The sequence below is a fragment of the Adelges cooleyi genome, unplaced genomic scaffold (assembly GCF_023614345.1).
Source record: "Adelges cooleyi isolate 19-005CV unplaced genomic scaffold, UGA_ACOO_1.1 ACOO_flye_CR_arks_rails_tigmint_CR_PRNA_247, whole genome shotgun sequence".
Taxonomy (NCBI): domain Eukaryota; kingdom Metazoa; phylum Arthropoda; class Insecta; order Hemiptera; family Adelgidae; genus Adelges; species Adelges cooleyi.
Window position 1 is genome coordinate 3,719,703 of NW_026095912.1, and position 15,055 is coordinate 3,734,757.

The 15,055-nt window shown below is 28.5% G+C and overlaps 1 protein-coding gene across 1 annotated transcript; it reads left to right on the plus strand.

Moving 5' to 3' along the window:
* Nucleotides 1-12,288: 12,288 nt before the first annotated feature.
* On the plus strand, nucleotides 12,289-14,319 carry LOC126836973 (uncharacterized). Its single transcript, XM_050570693.1, has 7 exons — nucleotides 12,289-12,400; nucleotides 12,529-12,652; nucleotides 13,297-13,427; nucleotides 13,526-13,697; nucleotides 13,762-13,820; nucleotides 13,921-14,077; nucleotides 14,297-14,319. Exons 1-7 carry the CDS (start codon nucleotides 12,344-12,346, stop codon nucleotides 14,317-14,319), a joined length of 723 nt encoding a protein of 240 aa, XP_050426650.1. The 5' UTR covers nucleotides 12,289-12,343.
* The last annotated feature ends 736 nt before the right edge of the window (nucleotides 14,320-15,055 follow it).

Below are 15,055 nucleotides of genomic sequence, written 5' to 3' on the forward strand. Positions count from 1 at the left end.
TTAGTCTAAAAAAAATGTCCATGTCAAGTTAATAATAAAAATAAAACAAAACAGTGGGGTCATAGAGGGATCACAAAATATAACGTATTATCACGGCTGAATGTGGTAAAATTACTTTTATATAAAGTCTTCTATGTAAATCTGTAATCGTAATACAGATATTATAGGCGCGTTGTACCTAATTATTGCAATATTGTGCTTAAAAGGTTATATTATTATTTGAGTTGATCGTACTAGGTAAAGTGATTGACATCAATTTTGATGAACAATATATTTTCACGATGATCAACATAGAAACTACGGACTACGGTTTAAGTGCAATTATTCTTTTTTTTTTCAGAATTAATACTTTAAATCTGCATATAAAAAAGAAAAAAATGTTATCCTTTTCAGGGGAAGGGATTTATGATAATTGTCTGGTTTGTCCATTTATCGGTAGAACTATGTAAAGACCATTTCATACACATTGGAAACTAATTCGACTATTTTCAACACACCACTACAAAAACAACACCATCTAAGCTACCTATTGAAACTAAAACGTTCCCTCCCCCCTCCTTTCCCATTTGGAGAAGCAAATATTTTTGTTTTTGGGTTTTTAAGCCGTAATTTTGGGACCTTTTAGTTGACATTTTGTCAGAAGACAGATCTCATATGTGTCCATATCATAAGAACGTATGAACAAATTGGGACTACAGTTTTTTTTCTCGAAATACGGTGTACCAGATGTGAGAAACGAAAAAACTATAATTTTTTTTTTTGGAATTATCGTCTACCCAAACGATATTTGAAATGAAATCTTTTTATACAATAGGTGTATCTTGATACAGTAGTTTATTACTTATTATTGTTTAACCATGCCTTCAAAAACGCTTGCTTTTATTCTGGTTTTATTACAAACTAAATATGCTTTAATATAAAAGTTGATAAAAGTTGAATAATCCTAATCGTAATGTATATAAAATTTGCTATCCATTTACTATTGTCGTTATCTATCCGCTCATACTCCACCATTGTGATTCTGTTATTATCACCATTTTGTGCTCTGTGATCCTCAACTAACTGAACGATTGTGTTCAAAGCTTTTTCGCTTAGTCCCAAGCTCTGTAAAACATCATATTATACGCAGTCTAATTATATAGGTCCTTTAAAATAACTAATATAATTTCTGTTTTAGGCATTAATTATATTTTCTTATTCTCAACTTTGGAACTGAGGGGTTAGTGTTGAAAAAGTTTATTTATTCACAGTTAAAATTTGGAAATAAATAATGAATATATTATATTATTTAATTAATAATATATTGTGCCGTTATGATATACTATTAAAGTAGTAATATTTATAAAACAGCCTTTTTTTGATATAATAGAGGTGCGATACTAGTCAGTACCAACTTCACCATAAGGTGAGTCTCAAGCTCTGCAAAACATCATATTATACGTTACCTAATATTGTAGGTCCTTTAACATAACTAATGTAATTTCTGTTTTAGGCATGACTTTTTTTTTCTAATTCTTAATTTTATTATCTATGTTTTACTTACCCACGCTGCTGTAAAAAAGTATATTGAGCAGATGAGAAAAGAAACTTTGAAATACATAATGTTAAACATTTTTTTTAGTAGTCGTACTTTAACGAAAATTCGCCTACGTGTAAAATATAATAACTTTGAAACTGATACAACAAACGAGAGTACAAAAAATAAGTTTATGTTGTTATTTAGATGCCCTAGTTTATGGTAAAAATATCGATTGCTATATATTTAATAATACATACAGATGTAGTAAAAAAAAATACATTTAACACAAAAACAAGATACTAGATACAAACAACTACATGATGAAAACAAAATTAAAGTGTACTTATCTATTACATCTATTCCCATCTGTAGCTATTACATCGTCATTATTTTTATCTCTAGTAAGGTTATTCCGCATTCCATCGATCTTTATCTATCTGGGTCGTCAAAGTGGTGTTCTTTCTTTTCTTAAATTTTTTGGATCAATTGTTCTTGGGTCCTGGATTTTTTTGATATGTATTTGACTTATTGCTGGAGGTCATTCTGAATATGTGTCTGTCACGTTTTGTGTCACAATGCTTACGTCGTTATGGATTATGGAGGAGGATAAAGGGATTATGGCGGAAAATTAAGGAATTATGAAGGAGTATAGAGGAGGTTTATGGAGGAGAATTAATAGGGATAGTGGATTAGAGATATTAGATTGCAGGTCATATCCATGTATTGATGTATCTGCATGAAGTGTAGATTTTCTTAACTTTTTTTTCCTGCTCAGATTTAATACCAAATCTATTAAGGTTTCCTTTACGATTAAACTTAAACATGACCTCACCGTCTCGTTCAATATGAATAAAATGATATAAAACAAAACTCTACACTAGTAATTGTATCGCAAGTTCAGAAATGGCATATGTCCAATTTTTTTGGCGAAATTAGGTAGCCAACCGATTTTGTTCCTAACACCAAAAATCATGTCAGTACGGCAGCAGTTCTATGTGTTTTAAATGATGGCATGAATTTACAGAACGTTAGGTAATAAGAACTAATTTTAAACAGTTTTTCATGTCTGTTTAGATGGATATTAAGTTTAATATTAATCTTAAAAAATATCAATATTTTTTGGTTGTCGTGTGTAGTACGGTTAAACGTGGTGATTATCGACTTCGGTGGTAGCTGGGCAAATCGATACAACCACTAGAGTTAAGGGACCTTAGACGGCTGTAAAGTCTTAACCTCTATGGACTTCGAAAGCCGTTAAGTACTTGATAACACATCAAATAAAAATGTTAATCTAATAAACTGATCGATATGATCACGGTTAAGTTAGGTCAATTTGCTAAAGTACCGATAAATCATATTGGTGAAAATATCGTTGCTTTTAAAGGACGATAAGTGTAGAGTTGTACAACAACACATACAGTAAAAGGTTTTAAATTAAATCAACATCATTGACATCAGATACAACTTTTACATCATCGATGGACCAAAACAAGTTACGTGGAAATATTATATAATAATAACTTTAAAGTAATAATACAATTAGGATAAATTAGGATGAATTAAAACATACACATATATCTCACATAACGAATATCATTTTCCATCTCTATTATCCATCATCCCTTTTATGTTTTCCTATTTTTATTATTACATTCCATTACCCATCCATTGTTGTTGCCAAAGATATTTGTTTCATCCGTTGCCTTTCCTAGTCATTATTAGGACTTAATGTGTGCAAAAAAAATGCCTAACAGCCATGTAGGTTCTACTAAAACATTAGTGATTAGCTAATTGAAGGGCACACCCATGTTTTAATATACATAGTTAAACCACCAAACAGGTATCTAAAATAAAATGTATTATAAATATATACATATATTTATTTATTTATACGGAACAAGACAAAATATTCAAAATATAATTATTCACAGGTAGGTATAATATATACTTAATTCAATTTAATACACATTTTTTTTTTTGCTTTGTTTATTTTATATACGAGACAAGCCACAAGTTGTCAAAATAATTGAAATAGTGCAGTAACAAAAATTTAAACAAAATTTCAAAATAATAATAATTTTTCCGTTTCCATTATTTCAGCGTCTTCCTCTCTCCCCATAACCCTGCAAAACTTTGATAAACCCTATTATAAATGCCGTTATTTTTATCTTCAGGTCCCCTTGCTTGTCTATCATCACGGATTTTTTTTGGTACATTGCCCTATATTCTTTATCCTTGGCAATTATTTTTTTAATTTCTTTATCTTCCATTAATCTTTTCTTTTCTTTTTCTTCAATTATTCTTCAATTATTCTTTTGATTTTTTTTTCTTCAATTAATCTTTGCTGTTCTTCTTCAATTATTCTTTCCATTTCCTTTTTATTATTTTGTTGAAATCGTAAATAGTTTTTTAAGTAAAAGAACGTAGTAGTGGTCATTGAATGGTTTACTAGAAACAATTTTTTTAGGTGTAGATCATATTAGGCATGAATGGTAGCTTACTTATAATATAACATATATAAATTAAATAATTCTTACCGTCAGCATTATCAGTCACCTCATAAACGATATTTTCTTGTATTTGCGAGAGGTGGTATAAATTAACATTAATAGTGATAAATTATGTTATTATCATCGAAACGCTGTTTTATAACCATTAGAACGTGTGAAAAAGTTTATTATAACGGCCACCATATTTAGAGATAAAAAATAAATGTTATATCATTTAACAAAAAAATGTAAATTGGTTAGGTTGAATTTCCATGTATTATTTTTTTTATTACTTGGCTGAACCTATAACTTTTTTCTACATTCTGATTTGGAAATCATTATGTCATCGTTCTTTACGTCGATTTATCAGGTCGTCTTTAGTATCTTATGTTTGCAAAAATGATACTTAACAGCCATGTACGTTCAGCTAGCTCTTTCATTATTGGCTAGTTGTAACCTCTATCAATAACTGTACGTACATAGTAAAATGTAACATGTAATAAATAGAAGAAATAACAAAATAACATAATCATAGAAAAATTGTAAATTATTGTGAAAGTTATAGCAATTTAAAATTATAATTTAGTACCCTGTTAGAAATAGTTGATATTGTTAATATCATAATACAAATTTTTAGGTATGTTTCATTGTTTCTATAACTGTTATTTTGCGATTGTGACCCAGTACGGAACAAGACAAAATATTCAAAATATAATAATTTATAGTTAGAAGTAATGTATACTCAATTCAATTTTATAAAAATAGTTTTTTGCTTTCTTTATTTAAGATATGACAAACCACAAGTTATCAAAATAATTGAAATTGTGCAGTAATAAAACGTTAAATATTAATTTTAAAATTAAAATATAATTTTTCCGTCTCCCCTATTTTAGCATCTTCCCCATAACACTGCAAAACTCTGATGAACCCTTTCACAAATGTCGGTATTTATTTCTTCAGGTGCCCCTGCATGTGTATTGTCAGAGACGTTTGTTTCTTCCATTGCCACAATTTCTTTTCTCTTGCTATTTAATGTTTTCATTTCTTCTTCTTCAAATAATCTTTTCTGTTCTTTTTCTTCAATTAATCTCTTCTGTTTTTCTTCTTCAATTAGTCTTTTTTGTTCTTTTTCTTCAACTAATCTCTTCTGTTTTTCTTCTTCAATTAATCTTTTCTGTTTTTTTTCTTCAATTAATCTTTTCTGTTCTTCTTCTTCAAATAATCTTTTCTTTTCCTCTTCTTCTTTTCGTTCAAAACGTAAAAAGTATTTCAAGTAAAAGAACATAGTAGTGGTCATTGAACGGTTTACTAGAAACAGTTTTATTTTATGTATAGCAAATTAGGCATGATTGGTACTTTTTAATTATATAACATTTATAATATAAATAATTCTTACCGAAAAGATCCACCTCATAAATGACTGAATAATCTTTCGAGAGCCAGTAAAGTTTAACGAGCGATTTAAGTTCCGGTATTGGACAATTATCTAAAACATAATACAATTTCAAAAGTAATATAAGTCAAAAAATATATTTTAATAAAATTATTGTATTAGTAATGTACAACTATATAAAATATAATATGATGTAAAGCATTTATATACATATATATATATATATATATATACATATATATATATATATATAAATGACTATTACTGTTAAAACCAAAATTTATATTCAAAACGATTAAATAAAATATAATACATATATCAGATTTATAATAATTACATAAAAATTTGTGTGTTTTTAAGTAATTTCTAGTAAACGGTTCAAATTCATAATAGCTGAGCACACCGTCACAGTTAACGTCGAACCTAGAGAACTCCTCAATCATATCTCTAACATCAAGAGTAGTGAAATACTTCGACTGCAAAATCATTATTATAATATTATACATTATTATTATATTATACATTATTATTGATCAGAACTGATTATATAAATTTTGTGAATAGAGTATACAAATATAAACGTAGATCAATATTACATTTTCACTATCGTCGACGTGATCCAACCTTAATAGCCCAACATACTCATCGGGTACGATTTTTAACAATAGAAATAAGTCAATTAGGCTTTCAGTATCTTGTCAAGACCTTTTCCCTAAATATAAATTAAATACAGTTTATTTTTATAACACAGAAATTGTGGCACACATAAGCCATTGAATAAGATTTGACTAGACGGCGAATTGTTTTCTTACATTTGGTTTATGTTTTAATATGGTCGCCAAGAACATTAGTGCGTTAATCAAATCTTAAATCTAAAATTAATTGACAGTTTTTAATGATAACAAACTTTAAGCATATTGTAATACGTTATAACCATTAAATTAATTTTTTATTTCATCCGAAAATTTAGGTTCTAGGAATAAATCGTCGTCAATTAGGCTCACCAACTAATTCAGCATAGGTAAGTAGACCGTCTGGCTCGCCTTTGCCTTGGCATTCTCCTTGGATTTTGCTTTCAACTTCGGCTTCACCTAGAACACATTTTTCGTATTTTTTTTTGAAAATGTTCACGAAAAGATTTACTTCGAAAGTAGTGAAAGTTTTGCGCTAATATTAATCACATAAAAAAAACTATATTAATTAGCTTTCTTTGGCTTTTTTGTATATAGTATTTCGGTATTACCTTCCATTTGTCACTTAGCTTATCCAGTGTGCTCAAAAAAATCAATAAAACCGGTAAACTTTTATCGTCAATCATAGCTACACATTCCAACTTGTAAATGGAATTATTTTTATCAGTATGAAAGTTTTTATCTATAAAACTCGATGTTAATTTAAAATGGTTATGCTAAGTTTATGTAGTTATAACATAAATTATTTATGTAAAATTAGTTTTACTCACTTATAGAACTTATTATAAAATTAATTAATAAAATAATTGTTTGTGACTATAAATTTCAGTTTTTTAGTAATTATAATAAAAGAAGCAGAACAGTGGTGTCACAGATTAAAACGAATTATCAGTGCTGAATGTGATTAAATCACTTTCATATAAACTTTTCAATATGAATCTGTATCAGTGGATATTCAGATTGGTATTGTACCTAATTACAATAATGTATATAAAAGGTTATTTTAGGATTTGAATTGATCGTACTATATAAATTGATTGACATCATTGTTGATGAACAATACATTTTCTCATACTTGTTGATTGTTAATTCACACACGCAGAGCACCCTAGAAATTAACTACTCTCAAAGTATAAGTTTTTCTTTTTTTGGGGGGTTTTCCCTGAATAAAAAAAGTTATGCGGTAATTACAGTTTATAAGGTAATATTACTCTCCACATTCCTTTATACTGTGTAGTGGGGCTCACAGCGATCATAATATGTATGAAAGATATACTGGGTTATTTAAATTTCTTGCTGTAGTTATTGTTTCAATGAAATAATCATATAAGCTAAAAAATTTTCTCACAAAATTCTTAACACATAGTTAGTCATTTGATTTCATAAAATAACCCCTTAAATATACCTTTCAAAAACATTTATTAACATAAATAGTAATTTGTTATTATTAAATACGAAACCTTTAAAATAATACAATTATCTCATGATAAAATACTATAAGATAAAAGTTGAATAACTCTGACTATAGTAATTTATGTAAAATATCCATTTACTCAAGTCCTCGTCCTTCCGCTTATACTCCGCCATTGTGATTCTGTTCTCGACATCATTTTCTTTTCTGTACTTGCCAACTAACTTAACGTATTCGAGGATAGCGTTTTCGCTTAGTCCGACGCTCTGCAAAACATCATATGAATGGTGTTATGCAAAAAGCAACCAACCCCAAAAAATCGAGATTTTAGTTTTGTTGGTTGGTTGCTTTTTGCATAACACCATTCATATTTTACGCAGTCTAATAATATAGGTCATTTAAATTAACTAATGTAATTTCTGTTTTAGGCATGACTTTTTATCCAATTCTTAATTTTATAATCTATGTTTTACTTACCCGCGCTGTCATAAAAAAGTATATTGAGATGATGAGAAGAGATATTTTGAAATACATAATGTTTTAATTTATTTTAGTACTTTAACGAAAATTCAATTACGTGTAAAATAAACAACCATAGAACTGAATACAACAAATGTGACTAAATAATTGTGTTGTTGTTTTTGTAGATTCAGGTTTGCGGTAAAAATATAGGAGACTATGTTTTTGATAATACAAACCAATAAAGTAATAAAAAAACACATGTAACACAAAACAACATAATATGTACTAGATAATGAAAACAAACAATTTTTTACTCAAAAACTAATAGTTTGCGTATAGAATGGCTGAAAAAACTAATATAACTAATTTTTTAACACAAACTAAAGGTATCTAAAAACAATCAACCCGTTTTTGGATAACGACCACGGTTATAACCGTAGTAGATAACCGTGATAACGACTAACGTTAGCCACATGTTCTGCTTAAATCCTGTATTTTAAGAATAATATGTTTAAAATTCTAAAATGCTAATAAAAATAACAAAATTATTCAAAGTTAATATTTAGTTAATTGTTGCTTTCGCGATTTTTAATTGGGTTTTCATAGAAAAATTTGTAGAATTTAAATGCAAAGCTCTGTGTAAAAACCTGTTAGTGCGCTATTGTTTGTCAAAACGTTTAAATTGTTTGATATAAATTGTTTCATTATTTGCTTTTAAAGAAGATCGCTGAAACTTTTTTTATCATCAATAACAACACATATGTAATATAATTATTGTAATATTATTTAATATAACAATTATTTTTAAAAAGAACTTGGTAAATAGTCCTTCAATTTAATCAAAAATTTAGTCTTAGTATTAATTATGATAAATAATATAAATTGATATAAGTTTTCTATTTCATCGTTTACCTTTTGGGTGGGTAAGAATCAGCTATTTTTGCCTTATATATGAATAAAACAAGCGTAGCCCAAACCAGCACAGTAAGAAATTACTAAATTCGGCTCCAGCATCCACAGATTGTCATCGAAGCGTCTTCTGAAATGTGATTTTATTATTACCTCTAAATCGCATGTCTAAAAAAATAGATTAATATACCTTAACTAGTTCTATATAATTCAGCACATGATAGAAGGTTGTATACAAGTCTTTTATCTACAGTAGTTAGCAGTCGTTACCTATCATAAGGATAGATTGTTTCACAATTCTTCAAGTTATAAGACAACTACCTAGTATAATATAACTAGCAAAGTAAAATACAGAGTCCAGCAGAGAGAACTCATTGATCTCGCCGATGTAGCGCAAATCGTATGCGAATAGACCGCTGTCTGACCGTGTTTTGATTGGTGATTCGTCATTTTTAAGCAACTCTTCAACAGCAAAAAAGCGATGTTCTCCTGACCATGTCATGTTGTTTACTAAAAACGGCATGTGTCAACAAAAACAAAGCCGTGGTCCCCTCTACTGTACCCCCTTCACACTTAAAGTAACACGTCACTAAAATCAAGGAGTTTTTTCTTCTAGACCCTGTATAAAAATCTAAATTAAAATTAGTCAGCCGATACAAAGTTTCTAAACAATCTCATTCCATAAAACCCTTTGATGCGAGTTTGTGGATACTGGACCCCACTTTGGTAATTTCTTACCGTGCTGGTTTGAACTGTGCTTCTCGTTCTATGCAGCATGTAGAGGATAATGTATCTTTATGTAGAATGTATCGTTTGAGAGAATTATACATAAACTTAAACGTGTCAAATCCAGTTGCATATATTGGATTTAGTGTTTTCATATTTTAGCTTCTTGTATGTAGCATCTTGATTTGTGTTACATGTGTACTATACTTGTTTGTATTACCAAGTACAGTCACCTATATTCTTATTAAAAATTGAGGCATCTAGAAAAACAACAACGACTCATCCATTTAATCGCTTTGGTTGTACTCAGTTTCAACGTTTTTCAATTATACACATAAACAAATTTTCGTTAAAGTACTAAAATAAATTAAAACATTATGTATTTCAAAATATCTCTTTTCATCTCAATACACTTTTTTACGGCAGCGCGGGTAAGTAAAACATAGATAATAAAATTAAGAATTAGAAAAAAAAATTCATGCCTAAAACAGAAATTACATTTGTCATTTAAAGAGACCTATATTATAAGACTGCGTATAATGTTTTCAGAGCAGAATTAATTATATAACTCCAGTTAACCCTCCGTTTGTCGTGCGAGTAACCGTGTTTGGTTAGTGCGCTATTGTTTACCAAAACGTTTAAATTGTTTTAGTACTTTTTTTTTAGAAGATCGCTGAAACGGTTTTTATCATCAATAACAACACATATGTAATATAATTATTGTTATATTAGATAATATAACAATTATCTTTATAAAGAACTTGGCAAATGGTCATTCAACTCATTCAAAAATTTAGTTCTACTATTACTTTTGATAAATAATATAAATTGATATAAGTTTTTTATTACATCCTTTAATTTTTGGGTGGGGAAGTGTCAGCTAATTTTGCCTTATATATATATATAAAAACAAGCACAGCCCAAACCAGAACAGTAAGAAATTACCAAATTTGGTTCCAGTATCCACAGATTCTTATCGAAGCATTTTCTTGAATGTGATTTTATCACTACCTCGAAATCGCGGGTCTTTAACAAGTTTAACTCTGTATAAGTATTTGGTGCAACCCTGCATAAGTATAATGTGACGTCTTACGATAAATCAGTAAATGGTTATAAAAAGTTGTAAATTCACATTTTTTTTTAGTTCAGAATACAAACACTATGATTTTTATTTTTTAGTTTGCATAATGAGAACAACTATATCAGTTATTTTTAACAGGGTACTAACTTACAACGTTAAATGGCTACAACTTTTAACGAGTTGGGTATAAACCAATGATGTTAAACTTTTTTGTCTTAAAATGTAGGATTTAAGCACAACATGTGGCTAACGTTAGTCGTTATTACGATTATTTGCTATACGATTATAACCGTGGTCGTTATCCAAAAACGGGATGCCTGTTTTAGATAACCTTAGTGTCTGTTAAAATATTGTTAATAGTAGGTTTTTCAGTCACTATACCTACACAAGTAGTTTTTAGGATAAGCTATTCAAATTGTTTATTCTCATTACCTAGTACTTATCTTGTTTCGAGTTAAGGTTTTTTTTTTACTCTATTTGTTTGCCTATGTTTTTACCGCAAACTGGGGCATCAACGAAAATAACAAGTTATTTTTTGTATTTACATTTGTTGGTTTTATTGTTTTCATAATCTAGTTTATTGTATCTTATATGTAGTATCTTTTTTGTTATTGTGCACATTGTGTAGCTTACGTTAGCAGGGTCAAATTTAAGGGGGGGGGGGAAGGGAAGCCTCAAATTATTATGTCGATCTTTTATTTTTATATATATATTTTACATACAATTTTCGAGTGGATGGCTGAATGTAATATTATTAATATTTTCCCAAACATTCATATTGTTATTAAGATTTTTCTTACTATTCCAATTACCAATTGCACTACAGAATGATCATTTTCGAAGCTAGCTACGATTAAAAACAAGAATAGATCTTCGTTAGCACAAGATAATTTTCTATTGTCCTTAATTATTTTATCCACGGAAAATGATGTTCTACAAAACTTAAGGTTTGATGAAACGTTGAGAGGATTTGCTTCACAAAAAGCAAGAAAAAATATTTACATACAAGACTTAATTATATATATTTATTTTAATTTTCATACATGATGTAATAATATATTTGTTATTTGAAGTTCTGTAATGATTTTCATTTAATTTGTATATATATTTATTTAACAGGCCTTAAACACAATGTATTTATAAAACAAAAATTAATTGATGAATGGTACCTAATATTCATTTTGAAAAGTGTGATTTTATATTATAGTTATGTGTACTCCAATGTGACTAATGGTATAATGTTCAAGCATGGATTAGAACAAAATCTTTTGTTTTTCATTGATGGGGGCCTCAACTTAATATCGGCCCGGACTCTTTGAGGTCTTAATCCGGGCTTGAACGTTAGTAGTTATCCAAACACGAGTTGCTTGTTTTTAGATACCTTTAGTTTGTGTTAGAATATTAGTTATATTAGTTTTTTTAATGTTACAATTCAAATTGTTTGTTTCCTACGTCAAGTACATATGTTGTTTTGTGTAACATGTGTTTTTTTACTTTAATTGTTTGTATAATTAAGTACATATTCACTTATAATCTTAACGCAAACTGAGGCTATCAACAAAAATAACAACGACTCATTTATTTAATCGCATTGGTTGTACTCAGTTCCAAGGTTATTTTATTTTACGCGTAAGCGAATTTTCATAAAAGTACTAAACACTATGAATTTCAACATTTCTCTTCTCATCGTCTCTATATACGTGTTTACGGCAGCGTGGGTAAGTAAAAATATATAATACAAAAATAAAAAATAAATTAGAAAAAAAATCATACCTTAAGCAGAAATTACATTAGTTATTTTTAAGGACCTATATACATAGACTGCATATAATATGATGTTTGGCAGAGCTTGGGATTAAGTGAAAGCGATATCCACAAAATCGTTCAGTTAGTTGAAGATTACAGAGCACAAAATGATGATAATATCAGAATCACAATGTTGGAGTATGGGTTGATAGATAACGACAATAGTAAATAGATAGCAAGTTTTACATACATTACGACAGTCAGGGTTATTCAACTTTTATTTCAATTACTTTACTATGTGATAACTATATTATCTTAAAGATTTCAAATCATAATTAATAATTAACCAAAATAATTTATGTTAAAAATGCGAGTACAGTATGGTCGGGGCGTTTCCCGGATTCATTACAACTAAAAGTGATAAAATCACTTTCAAAAAACGTTTTGATGCGCATCAGTAGTTAGTATTTGCAAACCAGTTATATCCAAACCAAGCACAGTTTGAAACAGCACAGTAAGAATTTATTAAAGTGAGCTTTAGTGTTTACAAATTTGCATCAAAGCGTTTATTTGAAAGTGGTTTTATCACTGTTATTAAAACCTCTTCGTCCCCACTATACATTGATTCCATTGTGCGTAAACCTTACTGTACTGGATTACTTGGATAAAATCCTTTTTTATTATCAGCTAGATATTGCTCTCTTGACGGAAAACCAACGTTGTCGAAAAACAAAATCACAATAAAAATAAAGTACTATCAATATAGTTAATTGATTTTATTTTTCTTAACCGACCATATCCTGCAGCATATTAAGTTTATACTGCATATATTATTATGACCATTTTAAATTTACATCGAATTTTATAGATAGAAAATTTTATAATAATGATAATGACTGCGTTTACAAATTCGATGGTGTAGCTATGATCGATGATAAAAGTTTACCGGATCTATTGATATATTTGAGCAATCTGGAAAAGTTATCTGACGATTGGAAGGTAATACCGAAATAGTATACACAAAAAGATGTTCTTCATAACAATATACATAAGAGAGTTAATTAATGTTATTATTTTTTTTTTGTAATTAATATTAGGGAAGAACTTTGACTACTTACGAAGTAGAAATTTTCTTGAAAATTTTCCAAAAAAAAGAACAAGAAGGTGTAAAAGACGGGCTTATTACCCATGCTGAATTAGTGAGCCTAATTGATGACGATTTAATCCTAGACCCTGAATTTGAGGAAAACATAAAAAAAGAATTTAATGGTAAAAATGTATTTAAAAACATACTTAAAGTTTGTTAATACTAAAAACAGTAATTTATTTTTAGATGGAGATTCAGTTAACGCTCTAATGTTCTTGGCGACAATATTAAAGCATAAACCGAATGTAAGAAACCGTTTCTCTGTGAAACTAAATCTTACTCAATAGCCTATGTGTGCTAAAGTTTCTGTTTTATAAAAATAAACTGTGTTAAATTTATATTTAGGGTAAAGGTCTTGACATAATACAGCTAAGAAAATGCTCCGCTTTGTATAAATCTTTTTATGTTAACTTTCCGATTGAAAGCCGAATAGACTTATTTCTAGCGTTACAAATCATTTCCGACAATTATGTTGGGTTACTGTTCGAGTTGAATCACGTCCGTAAGTGTAAAATTATATTAATTTAAAATAAATTTACTATAATTGCATAAAAAAAAAATTTTTTAAAAAAATATTTGATAACGTTTTTATAGAACCCCCTGCTAATGAGGTGCAAGAGCTCCTAATCTTTATGTCGGAATATAATAAGGAGGTCAACGAAAATGTAATATTGAATAACGCTTAAATTTGTATACAGTTTAACTAAATTTTTTTAATTAGTTCCGATCAGTAATAAGGTATAATGATGATTTTTCAGTCGCAGCGTTTCACTACTCTCGATGTTAGATATACGATTGAGGAGTTCTCTTTGTATGACATAAACAGTGACGGTGTGCTCAGCTTTAATGAATTTAAACCACTAGCTAGAGATTACTTACTAACAGAAGATATTTTAAGTAATTATTATAAATATGATAAAAGCATTATATTTTATTTAATCGTTTTGAATAAATATTTTGATATTTTTACAGTAATACATAGATATAATATAATATATACAATACAATAACAATAACTAAAACTAAGTACAGCTTTTCTTCATGTTTCGTATTACTTCTGAATTACAGTTTTTATGTTATATCATATTTTTGACTTATTCCGTTTTCTAAATAAAAATATTTAAATAATTTGTTTTTGATTTTAACTACTTTTAAGGAACATTTTTTATTTTAGATAACTCTAGCATTCTGGAACTTGAATCGGTCGCTAAACTCTACCACCTCGCGCAAACAGAACCAATCGATCATGAGGCGTTAGTTGATCACGATGGTACGAATATTTAGTTACATATTTTATTTTATAAATGTTATACAATAAAGAAATGTACCTAATTGATGTCATGTCTAATTTGATATACTTTTAAAAAAACTGTTTCTAGTTAAATGTTCACTGAACACTGCTACGTTCTTGCACTTGAAATACTATTTACGCTTCAAAAACGCGACAACGAATAAATCAAAAAGATGGGCCATGGATTGG